Source organism: Pseudophryne corroboree, chromosome 7 (assembly GCF_028390025.1).
Source record: "Pseudophryne corroboree isolate aPseCor3 chromosome 7, aPseCor3.hap2, whole genome shotgun sequence".
Lineage (NCBI taxonomy): Eukaryota > Metazoa > Chordata > Amphibia > Anura > Myobatrachidae > Pseudophryne > Pseudophryne corroboree.
Genome location: NC_086450.1, coordinates 46,168,292 through 46,190,301, shown reverse-complemented (window position 1 = coordinate 46,190,301; position 22,010 = coordinate 46,168,292). Strand labels below are relative to the sequence as shown.

Sequence of the window (22,010 nt, the reverse complement as noted above, 5' to 3'; positions counted from 1 at the left end):
CCATGATGGTGATACAGGTTGGTACAAAAAGCGATATGACTACTTATTATATATAGAAAATACATAATCTGAGACAAATCTTACCTACTGTATCCGATTGTGTTCAGATGTACTAGGCCTAGAAGAGAGATAAAGCACCAACCAATCCACTCATGTCGTTTTCCAAACACAGCCTGTAACATGGCAGTTAAGAGCTGATTGGCTGGTACTTTGGGGTACATTTAGTAAGCAGTGATAAGAGTGGAGAAATGATATTTCCCCATCAACCAATCAGCAGCTCTGTATCATTTTATAGTATGCAAATTATAGATGTTACTTCAGTGCTGATTGGTTGATGGGGCAACTTCTCCACTGGCTCACTTCTCCGCTCTTATCACTGCTTAGTAAATGTACCCCTATATCTCTCTCCACTTTATCACTCTCCAAGTTTTAGTACAGCTCCTCTTAGTTTTAATGGCTTGTTTGGCATTATTGTAAAACTACTGCAGATCATAGGCGTGCGCAGGACATTTTATTAGGGGGTGCACGATTAGAAGGGCGTGTTTAGCACCACCTATCAGGCGTGTGTAGCACCACCTATCAGGCGTGTGTAGCACCACCTATCAGGCGTGTGTAGCACCACCTATCAGGCGTGTGTTGCACCACCTATCAGGCGTGTGTAGCACCACCTATCAGGCGTGTGTAGCACCACCTATCAGGCGTGTCTAACACCACATATTGGCACTCAATGCAAACTAAATAATATAGAGAAATGATGCACAGATTATATATATATATATATATATATATATTATATATAGATATAGATAGATACATAGATATATAAAATCTGTTTAATATATGTTAAATTTGTATATTTTATTACCATAGATTATATCCTAATCTCTCGAAATATATATTGATACTGAATTTGAAATTGTCCTCCTCCAAGAGGAACACTGTATTCTGTGGCGTTGGCACATGATGAGGAGAGAGAGAACGTGGGTGGGAGCATGAGCGGGCATGCACGCGGCATGACATCATCACGACACATCCCACAGGTTGAGGAACTGGGATCAGGATTATGTCAGTGATACTGCACCCATACAAATGAATGACAACCAGAGGGGGTGGCGGGCACAAAGGGCGGGAGGACAGAAATGAGTACACTCGGCGATCGGCGATACTGCAGCAGCAGCGGTGTGTGTGAGGGGGTGACAGACATTAGGGGGTGCCTGTGCGCACCAGGCACCCCCCCTGCGCACGCCTATGCTGCAGATGTACAGACCCTCAGCAGGGTCTACTCACCGCAGTTCAGGGCAGTCTGCCCGCCCATTCCCAGTATGATTCCATCCGGCCGCTCTGACTTTATGACCTCGGTGACAAACTGTGGAGTGATCGGGAGGAAGTACACGGTGTCGGCCTGCTTGATGCCCACCTCGTTGGTCTGCACGGAGGCGATGTTGGGGTTCATGAGAACTGTTTTCACATTCTCTTCCTGTGGGTCAAAGTTCACATGAGACATCCGTATCTTACTCACACAAGCGACGTACATTTACACCTTGATAGGACAACCAGATACATATAAAAGTGTCACATTATGAAGTCCTTCTATCAGAAAGGACAGCTCTTAACCGGAGAGCTGTCCTTTGTGATTTTCTTCAAGCATACAGCGTTAGTAAATGCCGTTATATGCTTGCGTTGAGTGGCGGATGCATCACATTCACGGTATCCGGACTCCAGGTCGACAGCACAAAGGTCGACACACCTTAGGTCGATGCCAATTGGTCGACACACCTTAGGTCGACATGGAGAAAAGGTCGACATGGACAAAAGGTCGACATGAGTTTTTCACGATTTTTTTCTTTTTTTGAACCTTTTCATACTTAACGATCCACGTGGACTACGATTGGAACGGTAAAGTGTGCCGAGCGAAGCGGTAGCGGAGCGAAGGCACCATGCGAGGGGACGCGGTGCACTAATTGGGGTTCCTGGTCACTCTACGAAGAAAACGACACCAAATAAACATTAAAAACTCATGTCGACCTTTAGTCCATGTCGCCCTTTTGTCCATGTCGACATAAGGTGTGTCGACCAATTGGCGTCGACCTAAGGTGTATCGACCTTTGTGCTGTCGACCCTCAGTCCCAGACCCCACATTCACAATGCATCCATCCTATGCCCCGTATTCTTTGTGCTGTACTTGTAGAGAATGCAACAGCAAAAACAGGATTGTTCTTGCCTATCTTTAAGTATAGTCTGAGGGTAATTCCATTCACTTCAGACTAACCTGGGAGAGAATGTAATATACTGTTATATAACTATTGGAAAATGTACCCTACGATCAGGAACACTGACATGCAGGAGGACGCCCAGCACAGGGCTAGCCCCTGCCCGCATGTCAGTCCCTGCCCCGTCGCTGAAGTACAAAAGCATTGCACAGTACTTTTGCACTTCAGGAGTAGCTCCCGGCCAGCACAGCTTTTGCGTGCTGGCCGGGAGCTACTCGTCGCTGCCCGGATCGCAGCGGCTGCGCGTGACATCATGCAGCCGCTGCGGCCCGCCCCTTGCACGGTCCGTCCACGCCTGCGTTGGCCGGACCACGCCCACAAAACGGTGGCCAAACGCAGCCGTGCCGCCCCCTCCCGCCCAGCGACCGCCTCTGCCTGTCAATCAGGCGGAGGCGATCGCTAGGCAACGACAACCGTCGGCTGTCAGCCATGCGCCGGCGCACTGCGGCACCGGTGCTTGCTCAGTTCTGACCTGATCGCTGCGCTGCGAAGAACTGCAATGAGCGTTCAGATCAGAATGACCCCTGTCATCTCTTGCTGGTACATGGGCTACGATAAGAGTAAAAAATTAAGATTTAAAGTTTTTAAACAATCACTTTACTTCACAGCTTTGCAACCGGGCAATGCATCAATTTAGGAAGCTGCAGCCTAAAGATAGTGAGGCAAAGATATGAAAAGCTAAGCTTTCGGAGCTTGGTAAATGGCGCATAGTCTCAGTTCTCGTAGAACGCTGCTTTCGCAAAGGAGGAACCGCAGCAGATGTCATCTTCACCGTCATAACCAATCTATATGCAACTAATTGATGCAGCAATATTCTCGGACATGCTCAGATGGTTGGCCGCAAAAAGTTTAATAATTAGGGCCCAAGCCAAACATATCAAGAGAGTCATACCTCCAAACTGTCCCGATTTTCGCGGGACAGTCCCGTTTTATGGGACTGTACCGCTGTCCCACCCGCGGGCCGCAGTGTCCCGCGGAGAGGGGGGGGGGGGCAGATTGGAGGCTCCTGTCAGTCACTGCTCTGCCTAGCAGAGCAGCGCTGAATAGACTATTAATTCTATCCATTCTATTCAATGGAGACAGAGGGGGTGCTGGGCATGCCCCCTTAGTAATGAAAAATGGGGGCATGGCTTGCGATAGCGGAACTCCTGCAAAGCCACACCCCCTTTTCCTACGCACTCGCACAGGAATCATATTTTCGTTTATTAGAATGTTAGGAGGTATGGAGATTTGCTCCCAATTTATAAGAAAAGCATTAATGATACTAGTTAATTGTATTATGTTAATTAAATCAACATGAAATCATAAAACTTGTATATGTATTACCGATCAGGATAGAAAATGTTGCTGCTGTACTACAGACAGGGATAAAACCCTTCACTCACTTTCATAGCTTTCACTGCCTGAGATCCCGAATAGTCAAACTCTCCCGCTTGTCCAATGGACAGACCACCGGAGCCCAGGATCAGGACTTTAGACACCTGCAAATGGGGAGGTTTAAGACAAGCAGGACATTAAAACGGTGGTTTAAGCTTTTCTGTAAGACACTGGCATTCATTATAATATTGAATAACCAAGTCTCAATTCATTATATTTTAAAGACAAGAAAAAATTAATTCAGAGAGGTAACGATTACAGAAGTGGATTTCAATAATGTAGGCGGTTTCAGCAGTGATCATTATATCTTTCTTACATCAATTCTTTTAGACTGCAGAGCTGGTTTGGGCATTACGGATGCCAGGGTGGTGCCTTTACCCTTCTTTATCATTGACATGAAGACATCAAACAGGAACTAAAAGCCAAAACAAAATTGCTCAGTATACAGTGAAGAGTATAAAGTAGAAATCGCTAATACAACATAAGTCTAATAAATGTAGTATCTGTTCTATAACACGTTTATAATGCTCCTGCTTGATGATTGGCTGTGGGCTGTAGCTCCTTACCTCTGTGTCAGTAGGACCAGGGTTGGCCTCTGGGTGGAACTGGGCAGTGAAGATTGGCTTGGTCTCATGCATGATGCCCTGTGAATACAGATGAAGGCATATTTAGGTATATCCTCACTCATACACATTATATACAGTAGGCTTAGGAACCTTTCTCACCTCATTGCTCTGGTCATTAATGTTGACAAAAAGGGGCTTCCATCCTGCAGGCAGGGATTTGCTGTCTACGGCATAGGCATGGTTCTGAGCGGTGATGAAGGCCTGTCCATTCATGGCGTTCATAACAGGCTGGTTCTGCCCTCTGCAAGAAGGAACACAGATGTCATAAGTTATAGGAGCTAGTCACGCTAGAACTAATTACTCACTGCAGGTTGGTATACATGGGTGTCGGATGACAGAGGTCCAGGGGAGCGCTTACCTCTGGATCCCTGCAGGCGGCATCTCCTTTAAAAACAGCCTGCTACCGCAGGGTTCTGTGTACTTCTGTCTTCCTTCGTTGTGTCCTAGTTGCCGCCGACTGTCTCTCCTTCACAGTTGCATTACTGGGAGGAGGCGTGGCAATGGTCCTGGGATGGCCACGCCTCCTCCCTGTAATGCAACTGTGAAGGAGAGACAGCCGGTGGCGGCTAGGACACAACGAACGAAGATAGGAGGACACAGCACCCTGCGGTAGCAGGCTGTTTTTAAAGGAGATGCCGTCCGGGTGGATCTGCAGGTAAGCGTTCATCCGCACAGCGGTGGGGGGCTAAAAAGGTAGAGAAGGCCGGCACCATGAGGGCGCCAAAATATATTTTTTCAACCTCCCCCCAACCTAAAAACATTCCGGCGCCCCTGTTGGTATATAATAGGTTAGCGTGCTAAGGACCTGATTCAGAGGTGTAATGGCACCGCAGCTGTGAATGTGTACGCAGCAGCTCTGCAAAAATATGCAAATATTGCAGGCGCGGGGGAGGGGATTGTATTGAGAATCTCTGTGCCACCGCTTGTGTACAATGACACAAACATCTGACCCAGATGAGTCATAACATTAACCTTCTGGCCACTCGGACAGGCTGACAGAACTGAGACGCTGATGCAATTATGACTGCGTACGGGATTGCAGCCGCAGTCAGCTGACCATCATCGCAGCACATTATTCAAATGTGCAGTAGCAAAAAAAACATTCAGATCCTAAATACGTAACGTTCTAACTCAGCACCTGACCAGTCACATATGACATGTCTTTCTAAGATGTACAAGTGTCTTTTCGGGTCTGTTTGTGTTTGCCATAGCACAAACCATCCTGTACTATACTTGGTCCGTGTTAAAACGCTCTCGACCCACCACATTTTACCCATCCAAGCACAGGTAGTCATAACTAGCAGAATAGATTATATCGGTATTGCCGTATAGCTGCGCCCACACTGTTCTGGGTGCATGTACTCTACACCAACTGGTATACTTTCTGAACCAGTGCCATAGGGGTATATTCAATTGAAATCGAAAGCTGTCGTCTGTCGAAAAGTTTTTGACTTTTTTAGGTCGGAAAGGGTTCCGACCTATTCAATCTAGCCCCAAATTATTCGACAAGTCGAGGAATTCGACTTGTCCAAAAGCATGTGGATCAGCGGAATAGCTGCTGATCCGCTTGCTTGTGTCGAAAAAGTCGAAGTGAGATGCGGGAGCAGAGACGAGGAGAGCAGCGCCGGAGGATGTGTCACAGCCGCTGCTCGCAGCAGCGTCCACCCGACTCCAGCAAGCGAGACCTCGCTTGCTGGAGCCGGGTGGACGCTGCCGTGAGCGGCGGCTGTGATGCGGGAGCAGAGATGGGGGAGAGGCAGAGGGGGGGGGGAGCTATATAGCCGCTGCTGTAGTGCTGCTCTCCCCCGTCTGCCCGCGGCTCTCCCCCGTCTCAGCTCCCGCGTCTCAATTCGACTTTTTTTTAGAGTCGAATTGAGATTGCATTGAATAGCCCAGGTCGGATCCATTCCGACAAATGAATGTGGGAATGGATCCGACTTCAATTGAATATACCCCATAGTGATACTACGCACCACTATGTGTGTACAGGGGAGAGTTATCTTACATATTATTTTCCCTGATATGTGACGAAGCAGACGAATGACTACAAACACCGTCCCAAGTATCTACTTGATAGTTTGGCCATTTCTATTAAAGCAGTGGTAACTACCGTAGTAAGGGGGTCATTCCGAGTTGTTCGCTCGTTATTTTTTTTTGCTACGGAGCGATTAGTCGCAAACTGCGCATGCGCAATGTTCGCAGTGCGCCTGCGCCAAGTAAATTAACACAAAAGTTTGGTATTTTACTCACGGCCTAACAAAGTTTTTTCATCGTTCTGGTGATCGGAGTGTGATTGACAGGAAGTGGGTGTTTCTGGGCAGAAACTGGCCGTTTTATGGGAGTGTGCGGAAAAACGCTGCAGTTTCTGGGAAAAACGCGGGAGTGTCTGAAGAAACGGGGGAGTGTCTGGCCGAACGCTGGGTGTGTTTGTGACGTCAAACCAGGAATGAAAAGGACTGAACTGATCGCAGTGTAGGAGTAAGTCTCGAGCTACTCAGAAACTGCTAAGAAATTTCTATTCGCAATTCTGCTAATCTTTCGTTCGCAATTCTGCTAAGCTAAGATTCACTCCCAGAGGGCGGCGGCTTAGCGTGTGCAATACTGCTAAAAGCAGCTACCGAGCGAACAACTCGGAATGAGGGCCTAAAGGTATTCAGGTGCTATACTGTTATTTATATGATGACACATCTTTACATTTATTAATTATTGATTTCTGTAGCTAACCTTTATCGCTCATTTTTAACTGTGTTTTGTAATAACATTTTGACAGTTTTATATATAATTCCTAAAATATTGTGTTAACTTTTCATTTTATTTCCACATTTTCACCCTACCTGTTCGCCATGGGCAACCTGTATGTCTTGGCGCCAGCTGCTAATGCTGCAATTTCATTGCCCTTGGCGATACCAAACACGGGCTCACTGCGGTCGCTGTTGAAGACCTGAGGATTTAGGGGAAGAGAAAATCAGCTTACCAAACCACACACCACACGTACAGCTCATACGGTGCCTGCAAACAGAGCCGGCCCTAACCAATATGATGTCCTAGGCAAGATTTTGGCTGGTGCCCCCTAGCACCACCGCTGGTTCCGCCTCTGACCTTGCACCTCTTTCCCAGCACCACCACCCCTCATCCATAACAGTCCTTATTTTGGTGTTTGTACCCCCTATATTTTAAATAGGAACAGTTTGCACATTTGGCGCACAGCCCAAAAAGGGGTGTGTTTTTGCTGGCAAGGGGCATGGCCACACAATAGTAACCCCAATTCCAATTACGCCACACAGTACTGCAACTTTATTCACATTTGATCATGCGATAGTGTCCATAATTCATATTACATCCCACAGTAGTATCACTTTACCTTATAAACGTTACTCCTCACAGTAGAGCCCCTTATTCACATTACATCACACTGAATTGCTCCTTATTCACATTACACCACACCCTATTGCTCTTTATTCACATTAGACGACACAGTAGTGCCCTTTCTATATGCAATGCCACATAGTAGAGCAACTTATACACATAATGCCACACAGTAATGTCCCTTACACATATGACACACATTATTAATGTCCTTATAAACATAATGTGCCTTACACATTATGACAACCTTTATTAATGCCCTTTTACACATAATATCCCTTACACATATGCTGCACATTATTAATGCCCTTATACACATAATGACACACATAGTGCCGCCTACACATTTGCTGCACATTATTAGTGCCCCTATACACATAATGACACACATACAGTAGTACCCTGTTACACATATGCCGCACATTATTAATGCCCTTATTCACATAATGACACACATAGTGCCCCATACACATTTGCTGCACATTATTAGTGCCCCTATACACATAATGACACACATACAGTAGTACCCTGTTACACATATGCCGCACATTATTAATGCCCTTATACACATAATGACACACATAGTGCCCCTTACACATATGTTGCACGTTATTAATGCATTTTTACATGACACACATAATGCTCCTTACATATTCCGAACACTACTGCACAACCAACCCACTCACATGCACACAGCACTCACACTGCCACTAACACTGTGACCTCTGCCTCTGCTTGGATACAGATGTGTCCTCATAAATCTTGCCTCAATGCTAACATCGGGGACACATTTTTTTTAATGAAAATGCATCTTATTTGCATTGCTATGTGGCTAGGATGCAAAAGCAGCTTCTGCTGATTAAAATGATACGCAGCATGCCTATATATTGTGTGAGACTGTGGCTGTATCTGCATATGAAATGCTACACACAGAATATAGGCATGCCGCATATCATTTTAATCAACAGAAGCTGCTGATGCCCCTAGGCATATCAAATGCCCTAGGCAATTGCCTAGTTTGCCTATGCCTATGGCCGGCTCTGCCTGCAAATGCTATAGGATGCTCACTTACCTTCTTCAGGTTTTGTATTAGCGGCTGGGCCAATTCTGGGTTCCCGGGACCACTAGTAATTAAGAGACCATCATATTCCATTTTGGAGAAGTCATGATTCCAGGGGACAAGATTCACCTCTGCTCCTCGCTATATTGAGAGGAATATATATATATATAAGACCAAGACTGACAAAAATATTCCTGGGCTACGCTCTAACAAATAGCAGGGTTTGGCGCAGAGCGCTACAGTAATCAGTAACTCGCTTCGGGGGCTGCTGGTACCTGATGAGTTGTCCAAATCTCTGAATCTTGGTATAAAACTATGGGTTCCGGTACCTGCGCAGACCAGTGTGTGTCTCTCAATGTATAAAGAAATAAGGGGATGCCTTGTGATCTGCGTGGATTTATCTTTGCCAGTTGTGGTGTTGAATAAATCCAGTTCTAAATACAGTGCAGTCTGAGAACACTTTTATGCTGATAGTGGTTCCAGTACCTGCGTGTCACACTATAATTAATATATATATATATATATATATATATAAGTTTAGTACTGCTGACCGGCGATCAGGAGACCGTCGGTCAGCTTACCGACGCCGGGATCCCGGCAGCATACCGACGCCGGGATCCCGGCGGGGATGGGCGAGTGCAGCAAGCCCCTTGCGGGGGGGTTCTATTCCCACTCTATGGGTGTCGTGGACACCCACGAGTGGAAATAGTCCCTGTTGGTCGGCATGCCGACCATCGGGAGAGTGAGCCGTCGGGCTGGTGGAGGAGGTCATGTGACTGCCGGTCAGCTGACCGGCGGTCACATGAATACCACCCATATATATATATATATATATATATATAATATGTGTATATATATATATATATATATACATAGTATACAGGGCCAAGACACTAGAAAAATACGCTGCCACAGCACATGCGCAGCAGCTTCATGCCGTCCCTTATACTGCGTGGTGTTGCCGCAGATCTAGTGAAATTATTGTGGTCTTGATTTGAGTTTCTGGCTGAGATGAGGAGGGTTTTTTGGCAACTGGAAGCCCCTCCCCCTTGCATTTACCTATGCAATGTTTGAAGAAAAGATCAGAGACCCTTGATATGAGTATGCATATGTTGAAGGCATGCTGAGAATAGTAGTTCACTGTTTGTTTGTTTGTTTTTAAGTGATCTAGGTCACCATCCATTAAAAAAAACTTTCAGTCAATATAATTATATATACAGTATATATACAGGTTGAGTATCCCATATCCAAATATTCCGAAATACGTAATATTCCGAAATACAGACTTTTTTGAGTGATAGTGAGATAGTGAAACCTTTGTTTTTTGATGGCTCAATGTATACAAACTTTGTTTAATACACAAAGTTATTACAAATATTGTATTAAATGACCTTCAGGCTGTGTGTATAAGGTGTATATGAAACATAAATTAATTGTATGAATGTACACACACTTTGTTTAATGCACAAAGTTACAAAAAATGTTGACTAAAATGATCTTCAGGCTGTGTGTATAAGATGTATATGTAACATAAATGCATTCTGTGCTTAGATTTAGGTCCCATCACCATGATATCTCATTATAGTATACAATTATTCCAAAATACGGAAAAATCCGATATCCAAAATACCTCTGGTCCCAAGCATTTTGGATAAGGGATACTCAACCTGTATGTATATATATATATATATATATATATATATATATATATATATATAGCTCGGATCGGCACTCTCCATAAAAGTTCGATGATGCTCTGGTGCCCTCTGGAACATGCATCCAGAAATTTTCAGTAAATCAATCAGCGGCACTCAGAGACTATGACAGCCATGAATAAGGTGCTAAGTGCTTTTAATCCATATAGGCAAAAATAAGTGGTCCAACGTTTCGGGGCGCGGACACCCCTTTGTCAAGGTGAACAAATACAGAGTCGTATTGTTCACCTTGACAAAGGGGCGTCCCCGCCCCGAAACGTTGGACCACTTATTTTTGCCTATATGGATTAAAAGCACTTAGCACCTTATTCATGGCTGTCATAGTCTCTGAGTGCCGCTGATTGATTTACTGAAAATTTCTATATATATATATATATATATCGTTTATCATTCTGCAAGAAATCGCATTAGACCCTCCTGATGGTGCAATGATACATAGGAGATTCTGAGGTTCTGCAGGACTGTAAAACTCCTTACTCACAATGGGGGTCATTCCGAGTTGATCGCTCGTTGTCGATTTTCGCGATGGAGCGATTAGGTGAAAAAACGGCAAACATGCGCATGCGCATGGTACGCATCGCGCATGCGCTAAGTACTTTCACACAAAACTTAGTCGATTTACACATGGTCGAGCGTCGTTTTTTCAACGCTCGATTGATCGTAGTGTGATTGACAGGAAGTGGGTGTTTCTGGGCGGAAGCTGAGCGTTTTCCGGGAGTGTGCTAAAAAACGCAGGCGTGCCAGCAGAAAACGCAGGAGTGGCTGGAGAAACGGGGGAGTGGCTGGCCGAACGCAGGGCGTGTTTGTGACGTCAAACCAGGAACTAAACGGACTGAGGTGATCGCAGTCTAGCAGTAGGTCTGGAGCTACTCAGAAACTGCAGGAAAATATTTGGTAGCAATTCTGCTAATCTTTCGTTCGCTATTCTGCTAAGCTAAGATACACTCTCAGAGGGCGGCGGCCTAGCGTGTGCAATGCTGCTAAAAGCAGCTAGTGAGCGAACAACTCGGAATGAGGGCCCATCTCCTTTGAGCTGCAGATGACACTTATACTGTTTAGGTCAAATTTGGTATAGCGTAATAATGTGCCAGTATAATATGGCAGGGATCAGTAATATGTCTATAAGATTGTATATAACACATATATCCAGGACTGGAAACCCTGACGGTGAGGGGAGTAATATCAGATCTTCTCACATTGGTTACACTAAGATTACTACAGTATATGTTTCCCTTTCTGTTTACCAGATTTCAGTTAAGAATAACATATGAGCTAATATACTAACTGCTGACCTGTGTATCATTTGCTTGATACAGGAGCGCAGTATAACACATTTCCAAAACAAAAAAAAATACAAATCTTTGTATTGCTAATAATAACTATTACATAGCAGCACTCTATCCCCCGACCAGTATTCCTTCTCATTCCATCTCTCTGTCTTACCTTTACCAGCTGACGGATGATGTTGTGTTTCACTCCACAGTCCACGGCCACAATGCGCACAGGGTTCCCTTTCCCATATACTTTGATATCCTATAATTACATGCAAGAAAGTAACAATTTTTAAGAATATCTCCTTTGATCTTGCTCCTTCTGCATGCTCCTGTAGCTCTGGGTCTGATTCCAAGTCACAAGTATAGCATGTGTGGACGGCCACAGGAACCAGATTCACCACCTTACGCTAATGCCGGTATTTGCCCGGCTTCGAGTGGAGAGTCGCACCGCTCACTGGGGTCTATTCATGAATCAGTGAAAAGAGTGGAAAAAAGGGCCAGTGGTATCAGACGTTGGACAATAATTGCACTGATGTCCTGCGGTGCTTGCAGGTATAGTTAGTTGGTGCAGGTAGATGTACAGGTATTCAAGCATCTAATACCATCCCCGGGAAGACATTAAAACATTTGCAGACTCCTGAGGAGAAGAATTCCGGTGCACAGTCCCTGTGTAACAGGAGAAAATACCTCACAACTACCTGCACCCACTGGTTATACCTGAAACCACCGAAGGACACTGGTGAACTTATTGTCTGATACCACTCTAGAAAGGTCGAGTACTATACAGTACATTCACTTTATAATTTACTACCCTTCTTCCACAGTCTTCACTATTGTTATTTTGTATGTTCCTTCTCATATATATCCATTCATACCTTGTGGATCTCTAGGCTTTCAATTCTAATAACAACTAAGAAGCTACAGAACCACCTTTTTCCCAATACATACCCCACTAAAGAATCCAGGTTTTTGGTATAGCCATGGCTCATCATAGATGGTTAAATCAAATTAACTGAGGTGCTAATTAAGTCACCTGTGGCCGAGCATGGATATACTGAAAACCTGGACTGTCAGGGTGCCTTGAGGACCGCGACACTAGCAGGAATGTTAAAGAAATTATGGGGCCAAATTATGATTTGGGGCCTTGGTATATTGGACATTTTCACAGTCCCTCATAAAAATAACTACATGGGGTCAATTCTATTCTCCGACAGTTGAATAGCGCCGGGAGTTTGCTCCCGGCGCTATTTAATACAGCGACGAGTGACCCTCAATTGTTGGGAATTCTTCTCTCATCCCCGGGGGATGAGAGAAGAAACCCGACAAAAGTGCTGCCTCGCGCCGGGGAGTTAAGTCGGAGAATACCCGTTCTCCCGACAATTCAACCTGTTCAGTCGGCGAGAACGGGCCATCGCCACTTAACTGGAGCTGAATTGAATAGCGTCGGGAGTTAATTCCCGGCGCTATTCAACTGTCGGAGAATAGAATTGACCCCATGGACTGCTGCTGCAATCAGAAACATAGTGAGCACCACATACATCTCATATCTATGCCGATACCCCTTTGTTGAATAGCCAGATTGATAGCAACATTCCTTTAATAAATAGGACCCTATGTTACAAGATCCCAAATCTGAGATGGATAAAACGGATGCCCAATCAGTACTTCTCTTTGGCTCTTAGAACTTCTGTAGACCGTAGTCTATTGGCTGACAGGTTTCATATGTAAATTCAAGCCTGCAAACATATATTTGAAGCCAATTCTGATTTCCCAGATGAGCTCAACATTGCGTGCAAGCTTCTTTATTATTCCTTACACCAGTAAAAGCATGCAAATGGGCATAAGTCCTGTGGGTTCCAAAGTCTCTGACCCATGTCCACTTGCACCATTTGTTTGCCATCTCATCCATTCAGTCACATTCAGGGATCGCAAGGGAGTCAATGGTGCATCCTCCATTGCCACTGCTCCCCCTCAACCCCAATGAGGGTTGCACACAGTAAGGCTTATGGTGAGTTGGATGCAATTGCCCCCAAAATTGAAAGCACAATTTGCATTCAGTTGTGACCAAATGCAAACTAGCAACTATCTTAAGATACATGCCTTGCAGTGACAGCAGCATATGGTCCTCGTATAATCTTACGTCCTTCACTGCCACTAACCACCAGCATATAACACAACTTCCTCGGGCACATCTGCCTTTTTGGTCTGCAATTGCGCCACCATGCCATAACTGTACTTCTCATACATCAGAACACTCCAGTCCTGACTCACCAGGCACAAGGAGATGTAAGTTTCTGGATCATGATCTTCTGAATAAGCCCATATGCATCTACCAAGTTTTCTGGGTGTCCACAGACCTAGGGGTATATTTACTGTCGGTTCTGGGATTTTTGCAAACTGACCAAAACCGCAGATTTACTAAAGTCAAAACGTACAGAAATCTTTAAAAACTGACCAACTTTAGAACAATGATCCAACTATCAATAGGATCTGCAGATTCATTAAAGGTCTGTTTTAAAGCCAATGTAAAAACTATGCTAATCCCACCCCCCCAGACACACACCCTTTCCCAAAACCAGTAATACCCCGTTCACATCGCAATGCCAGGTCCCACCCGGAAATTGCATACGGGTCCTTCCCGGGTGAGACCCGGTATTGGACCCTTACACACTGCCACCTCGACCCGCCAATATGCCATGTCGGGTTGCTATCACGGGTGGGGGTAGAGTCGGGAGCAGGTGCAGAGGCTCTCCCGATGCAGTGAACGGGTCCCGGGTCACATCGACCCATCAACCTGTTCACCCTGCACCTTACCCGGTATTTAACCCGAGAATAACACTGCTTTGTTCCCGAGTTGAATTACCAGGTCAGGCGGCCCGGGGATTTGTCCATGGCCCCTTTCACACCGCACAGCGACCCGTGTCAACCCGGCAATATACTGGCTCGATACCGGGTTACTTTTGTGGTGTGAAAGGGGTATTGCCAGACCCGGACCACCCAGCTTGGTCTGGTACTAGAAAATCGGTGTAAAAGCTGGTGTGGCGTGTAAAAGCTGGTGTGGGGTCCCTCCGATTTTCCCGGTAAGCTTACGCTATATCAAGGACACAGTGTGAGATCCCCCTGCCATAACATAAGCCCCTCCAGGTAATGGAATCAGCCCCATAGAGTATGGAAGGTATTGGGAAATGTCAGAGGTTGGATGTCTGAGCTAGGACCAGTTACAAGCGACATTCATTTCTCTAACCTTGGTTGATACTTCTGCAATCAGGTTCCTCTTGTTTGGATCCACAAACTCCACAGGCTGTCCCTCAAATTCAATTTTGCCCAGTAGAGTGCCCTGGATAAAGAAATACTTCAGTTATAATATTATATTCCAAGTGATAAAAATACATTTCACATAAACCAGTTCCTGGCATTTTCCTAATAATTTTTGCCATTACAGTTCTTGATAAATATCTCAATACCTAAAAATAGTGCTTGTAACACAATTGGCAGTAGACATATGTAACTGAATGATACTGTGAGAGTACTGAGGCGTGGTGTATTATAGGGCTGACAAATATCAGCACATTTGCTGGGAATAAGTAACACGTCTATCACATTGTTATCCAACAGTAAAAAAATAAAGGTTATTTTTTGAACGTGAATTTCAGTGTATGGCGTTATCTTGTCATCCATACCCGCTCCACATATAGCTTTCATTTAAAACTCCCATTTGTCCCTCCCATTACAGGCCAGGCACAGGGGAATGTTTACTTTATAATGGTTATTTTCCTACAATTCACATTCTTTAGTCACTAATCGCACTAAAAACCCGGTATCGACACGGCATATTGGGTCAGTGTGCGATGTGAAAGTTCCTTTTCAGAATTAGCGGGTCGCCTGACCCGGTAATTCAACCCGGTAAAAAAGAAGGGTTATTACCGGGTTGATTACCGGGTCAGGCGCAGTGTGAATGGGAGCCGTTCCGATGCGACACGGCTCCCATTCACAGCATAGGCAGAGGCGGCGCAGGAGATGAGCTCATCTCCCGGCGCCGCCTCCACCCCCGCCCCTGCTGCTGTTGCGCCCTCCGCTGCTATGGCAACCGACCCGGTATATTGCCGGGTCGGAAAGCCAGCAACGGAGCGCAAATGCCGGATCCCACCCGGTAAGTACACGTTTCACTTACCGGGTAGGATCCGGCATTTGCGATCTGAATGCAGCATCATAGTACATGGAGAAAGTTAGTGGAGCTGAACCCGTAATTGCTTTACTGCACTCATCGCCTAAAGCTAATGGCCCTCATTCTGACCTGGTCGCACGCAGGCGGATTTTTGCACTGCTGCAACCAGGTAATCGCGGACTACAGGGGAGGGGGTAAACGCTGTGCAGGGGAGCGATCGCTTGTGCAGCGATCTGCACAGTTCAGGACTTACTCGGCCGTTGTGACTATCCGGCCTGGAGGTGACGTCAAGATCCCTCGCTGGAAACGGCCGGGTACGCCTGCATTCGGACGGACACTCTTTCAAAACGGTGAGTTGACACCCCCAGCTGGCCTCTTCCTGTCAATCTTCTTGTGTTCGCAGCTGCAAATGCTTTCTTCGTTCTTTTCGTCGCTGCCCAGCGCTGTTGTGATCCGATCGCACGGCTGCAAAAAACTGCAGCGTGCGATCGGGTCGGAATAACCCCCAATGTCTTTTATGGTGTTAAGCAAATGAAACATCAAAGGATGTCTTGGTTTATTGGTCTATACAAATTTTAAGTCTAGCTAGCGCAGTTTTCTCTCTCTGTAGGAGGCATATATGAAAACTGGTGCACGGAAGGTGCTGTAACCCATAGTAGCCAATTAGATGTTTCTGTTCATTTTCTAACTAGCACTAGAAAAATGCTAGACAGCTCCTGATTGGTTGCTATAGATTACAATAGTAAGCACCAGTTACTTATTAGCCGGTATACTGGAGAGGGCAGTGTCCTAAGCTCGCTGACTGTGACATCTCTAAGAAGAGAGTATTGACTGCATAGGAGAGGAAAGGGTTAAACATCTGGGGAGGGGTGGACCTAGCTGTAAGGAAAGTACAGCCTTCTTTAAGGGGAGGGCTTGATATATATAGGGAAGGTGAAGCCATTTTAAGTCTCTTGGTGATTCGGTTAGGTGAGTGCTGCAGTGCAAGCAAAACTTTGTTTTATTAGGGGATTCTTGCTGTGCAAGTACAGTTACAGTGAAGTGAAGTGTCTGGAGTCAGTGTCTCTGCACATGAGTCATGACTCATCTGTAGTGGAATGTGTTGCAGAGACTGCACATGAATCAGTGAGTTGCCAGTGCTGGAGGATCAGTGCTGGACTCATGGAGTTATTCAGCTGCAGTGATTGTACAGTGTATCTGGGGGAGGCAGCTGCTTATGCCCTGATAATAATATATTAACATAGATTCAGTGTTATGTTGATATATTATTAATAACCACTTATTGCATACTAGTTATAGAATATGACATTACTTCTGGCTGAGGAGAGAAAGCTTAACAGCCATGAAACACATCATTCATTCTGTAACTAAACCAAATAAAAACGTTTTTTTTAATCTTGCATACTTTGCTGATTGGATGATTTTAGGTGGGCTTGGATTTATTATATTATCCACTATCTAGCCTCCAGGGAGTTTTCCACCCACAATCACACTGAGCAGGATCAGTGAGCACTGAGCTGAGAGCCCTGTACCACAGGGGCTCCACCTCCTGCTGCATGAATCAGCTCCATCCACTGAGTCACTGAGTCTACACAGTGTACAACTGTCTCACTCACTGGCAGACTCAGGATGAATCATGATTCATGACATGGATCAGGCACAGCAGCAGAGCACTCACTGACTGGTGAGTCGTGACTGCTCCCTCCCCCCTCCCACTGGGTGTCACCTGGTATAGCCTCTGGCCAATCACAGCTAAAGACAGCAGAACACACTGACTGAAGGACACAGGACACAGAGTTTCCTCCCTCTGTCTGAGAGAAGCTGCTGCTGCTGCTGTCTCCACTCATGAAACAGTGAGTGACTCGAGTCATTCACACTTCCTGATGATTCCAGCTACTGTGTTGAGACAGAGAGTCAGTAGACATCTCTATTGTCAGCCCCCTGCATTTAGGTCACACATCAGTGCTCTGGCTGCCACTCGCCCACGACGGTCCGCCGGGACCCCAGCCCGTTACCGCTCATCTGGCGGTGGGGGCTGGTTCCGGGGGCGAGCTGGCTAGGGCCTCCTAGAGGGATCTGGCGGAAGCCGGGCCGGCTGTGACTGGCGGGAGCGGCCGACGAGGAGGATCAGAGAGGGAGTCAGGCCGCACGGAGGTGGGCGGGCAGCAGCCCTTGCCTCCGGGCATGGCCGGGGAAGCCCCAGTGCCGGGTGCCCGCGGGAGCGCGCCGCACTGGGCGCTCATCCAGGGACCGGAGACTGAGTTCGATGCCCAGCTCTTCCCCCTTGCCGGGGCCGGCTAGTGGTTCCAGGCGGGGGGAGGGCACTGGGCGGGGGACGGTGGCCAGCTGAGCGAGGCCTGTTGCAGGGCCTCGCACGACGTCATCCCCAAACGCTTCGGCTGAGAGAGCACGGACCGGAAGCGGTGGGACGCGCGCGCACCCACGCGCGGCTCCGGCGGTGCCGCTCGCGCACGTGTGCGCGCAGCGGCGCCGCTTTCCTCCTTGTCTCCTCAGCCCTCTCCCCCGCAGCCGGAACACGGTGTGGAGCGGGGAAGGAGGGGGAGAGGCAGTGATCAACCAGGTTAAGCTAATGGGGCTCTTAATGCAGGAGCCCAGACAAGAGGCCTTGTGGTGACAGAGAGCAGTGGGGCGCGCGCCCGAGGTGCGCGCGCGCCCACGCTCGCCTTTGGCGCCGCTAGCCGCGCACGTGTGTGCGCAGCAGCGCCGCCGGCCCTGCTGTCTCCCCTGCTATCTCCCAGGCAGCCGGAATCCGGCGGGAGCCGGGGATAGAGGGGAGACAGGGCAATTATGATCACTGGCAGGGCAGTGCGATACCAAGGAGAAGGGGTGCGGCAGCAAGAGGTCACGGGGTGCGTGCACAGGAGGTGCGCGAGCCCGTGTCCACTGCAAGCGGAGCGGTGCGCACGCGCTCTGCTGCGCCGCGGGGTTCCCGGTCTTTTCAGATCACTCCCCCGGGGCCGGAATCTAGCGGCCTGCGGGGGAGGAGGGGGGACAGGGAATGGGTTAGTGGCCGCGGGGCTGCTGCACGCGCCGCAGGAACTCGCGGCGGTCACCCCCCCCCCCCCCTCTGCGGCATCGGATAGTTCCGATACACGGGAAGAGGGGACAAATTCAGAGGCAAGGGCAGTGCGGGCGCCGACAGCGGTGCCTCCGCTTTCCCGCAAGGGCAGCGTGCGTCGGATGCCCGGCACACGCATGTCGGGCGGCGAGCGCGTGGTCGCACGCGGGCCCCGGCGAAGGACCCAGGACCGCGCTTTGGGGCAGTCACGACCCCTCCGGAGCGCTGGCTCGGCCCTGGCCACAGCGGTGAAGGTGTTAGGGCCGCTAGCCGCGGCTGCCTCCCCTAGAACGGCTGTTCGTTCCGGCGGGCTATGGCGGCGCAGCGGGTGGCACGCGCCTGCCGTGAGCTCGGGACGGTCGCCGCAGAATTACAACAGGGTCCAGGGCAGGACGCGGGGGAGCTCACGGCCGCAACGCCCCCAGCACGGAGGCCGCGGCATGTGCCGCGAGTACTGGAGGGGTCCTCCGCTTCTTCCTCTTTTTCAAGGGAGCTCGGGGATGAGGCGATGGCAGATTTCGAGGAGGAAGGCAACGATTTGGACGCGCCGGAAGATTCCATGTCGGGGGAGTCGGCGGCATCAGGTAAGGTGGTGCAGTCGGTATTCGGGTTCCTCCACGAGCTTTAGTTCGCGTAGTTCTTCCTCTTCCTCCTCTTCATCTTCAATGTCGTCACAGGCGTCCGAAGTCAGTAGCACAACTAGGGCAAAGAAGCGGGCAACTAAATTCGCCAAGAGGGCAGCGGAACAGGCGCAAGCGGCTTAGCGAGGAAGCGCGCAGGGCCAAGAAGCTCGCAATTTGCCCGGTGTCGTGCGATTCGTCTATACTGCTGTACTGCGGGGGCTGCGAGATAGCTGCCGCAAGAAGATTTGGAGGGGGGACTTCGTGGACGTGTTCGTATTGACGAAGGTCACGAAGAAAGAGCATAAGGTGGCGGCGCAAAGAAGGGCATCGGGGCTGAGGCATTCCGTACCTTCGATAATTGCATGGCCGGGTTCTGGGTCTTCGCGGCATCTTACCTGGAGGACAGGCCAGCAGAGCACACGAATATAATAAGGTACCTGCATCTCATACATGACATGCAGCGCACGTCTTCGGGATCGGAGTGGCGCAGGTACGATCAGGAATTCAGGGAACAACAGGAAGGTTTGCAGGTCATGGACTTCGGGTTCAAGGACGTTGAGGTTGGGCTCAAGGTCACCCGGGCTTCGCTACAGGCGGAGGAGCCCCGGAAGCCGGGGGCGGACGGGCACCACGCAGGGTCGTCCTCCCAGGGGTTCGGCGCGGACGGCGGATTGGCCAAGTCAGGTAGGTCGGCAGTCCGCGCAGGGGGGCGTGCCACCACAAAAGGAAAATGTTTCGCGTTTAACAACGCGGTGTGTTCCTTCGGGGGATGACTTGGTCATCTCTCCAGTGGGGGTGGTTCCTAAGAAGGCTCCAGGCGCCTTCCGGCTCATTTGAGTTCGCTTTTAGGTGTGTACTGCCGGAAGCTGTGAAGGGCGACTGCGGGGTGTGCCAGAACGCACCATTTCGTGCGTTTGTCCTCAGAGATTAAGAGGGATTTGGCAATATGGGCCTCGTTCCTCGAGGACTTCAACGGGGTGTGTATATGGCAGGCCCCAATGGCGGACAGCGCTAGGTTGCAGCTGTTCACCGACGCAGCGGGCGCCTCTGGATTCGGTTGCCATCTGGAGGGATCTTGGTGCGCGTGGCCGGCAGAATGGCATCGCGGGGGTTTCACGAAGGACCTTTTGCTTCTGGAGTTTTTCCCATTATGGTGGCGTTGGAGGTCTGGGGCGATCGGCTGGCTAATCGCAGCATTTTGTTTAGATGCGATTATCTGGGCGTGGTGCATGCGATTAATAACCAAAGGGCAAATTCGTTGGTGGTTATGCGGGTGCTAGGGCAATTGCTTTTGACATGCTTGCGTAGGAACCTGTGGTTCCGCGCGCAACATGTGCCCGGTTTGGAGAATGGTATTGTCGACGCTTTGTCGCGAGGACAGTGGGAGAGGTGTTGGTTGTTGGCACCTGAGGCCAACGAGCAGGGTTTTCACTGTCCCGGTTAGGTTTGGCAGGTGATCGGGCCGGACTGGAGGGTATAGCGTTGCGGTCAGTCGCGCCAGCCACGCTCAAGACTTACGGACATGCTTGGAATGAGTGGGACGAGTTTGTCCAAGGTCGTCAGCAACAAGGTAAGAGCAGGCATCGGCTGATGCTTTCTTTTATGTGGCAGCTTTACGTCTCCGGTAGGTCACGAGCAGTGGTTTCGCGGTATTTGGCAGGCATCTCATTTTTCTGCAAGCAGCGAGGCGTCCCTGACGTAACAAAAAGCGAGGTTCTGCGGAAGGCAATGAAAGGATGGGCGCGAGTCGCGCCGTCGCCACCGGATAGGAGGTGGCCCATCGATGCGGCGTTGTTGCCGGCCGTCATCGAGGCAGTAGGGCGAGTCGCGTCGTCCAGGTTTGAGACGCTTTTGTTTAGTTTGGCGTTCTCAATGGCTTACCACGGGGCCTTTCGAGTTTCTGAGTTGGTAGCGCCTTCCAAGAGAGCAGATTCGCGCATGCTGGTCGGAGACGTAGTAGTGGGTGAGAGGTCCTTGCTGTGCAGGTTGCGACGCTCCAAGACGGATCAAGGGGGGAGAGGGCGCTGGGTTACAATGGTTCCAGCGCTGGAGGAGAGCGTTTGCCCGGTGGGGCTGGCAAGGCAATACGTGGTGGTGCGACCCGTTAAGGAGGGGTCTTGGCTGTTGCATTATGATGGGCTGCCAGTCACGAAATACCAGTTTCGATGGATGCTGAGTCGCTGTTTGGCGGGCTTGGGCCTCCCACCCACTGTTTTTGGCCCATTCCTTTCGCATAGGCGCAGCGACGTTGGCTGCTGCGGCGGGTTGCTCCAGAACTGAAATACAGGCGGTGGGGCGATGGAAGTCGTCAAGTTATAGACGATATATTCGCCCCGTCACATGAGAGGTCGGTTTAAATTTGCAATGTATTATGTTGTTACAGTTCTGTGATTTTATGGTGTTGTGCGTCTGTTGGTGTTACCCCTTTTGTTTTTTTTGTTTTTTTATCCTACTC

At 48.7% G+C, this 22,010-nt stretch overlaps 1 protein-coding gene across 1 annotated transcript in view; it reads right to left on the bottom strand.

Annotated features, from left to right (window-relative positions):
• The window catches only part of CPS1 (carbamoyl-phosphate synthase 1), a 123,066-nt gene that overhangs the window by 63,799 nt on the left and 37,257 nt on the right, over window positions 1-22,010 (bottom strand). Inside the window, exons 6-14 of the mRNA XM_063933134.1 lie at window positions 14,933-15,025; window positions 11,858-11,947; window positions 8,712-8,840; window positions 7,108-7,214; window positions 4,373-4,514; window positions 4,214-4,291; window positions 3,964-4,062; window positions 3,656-3,751; window positions 1,288-1,477 (exon numbers count right to left, since the gene is read on the bottom strand). Of these exons, the coding sequence (XP_063789204.1) occupies window positions 1,288-1,477; window positions 3,656-3,751; window positions 3,964-4,062; window positions 4,214-4,291; window positions 4,373-4,514; window positions 7,108-7,214; window positions 8,712-8,840; window positions 11,858-11,947; window positions 14,933-15,025 (1,024 nt within the window). The remainder of the gene's footprint in view (window positions 1-1,287; window positions 1,478-3,655; window positions 3,752-3,963; window positions 4,063-4,213; window positions 4,292-4,372; window positions 4,515-7,107; window positions 7,215-8,711; window positions 8,841-11,857; window positions 11,948-14,932; window positions 15,026-22,010) is intronic.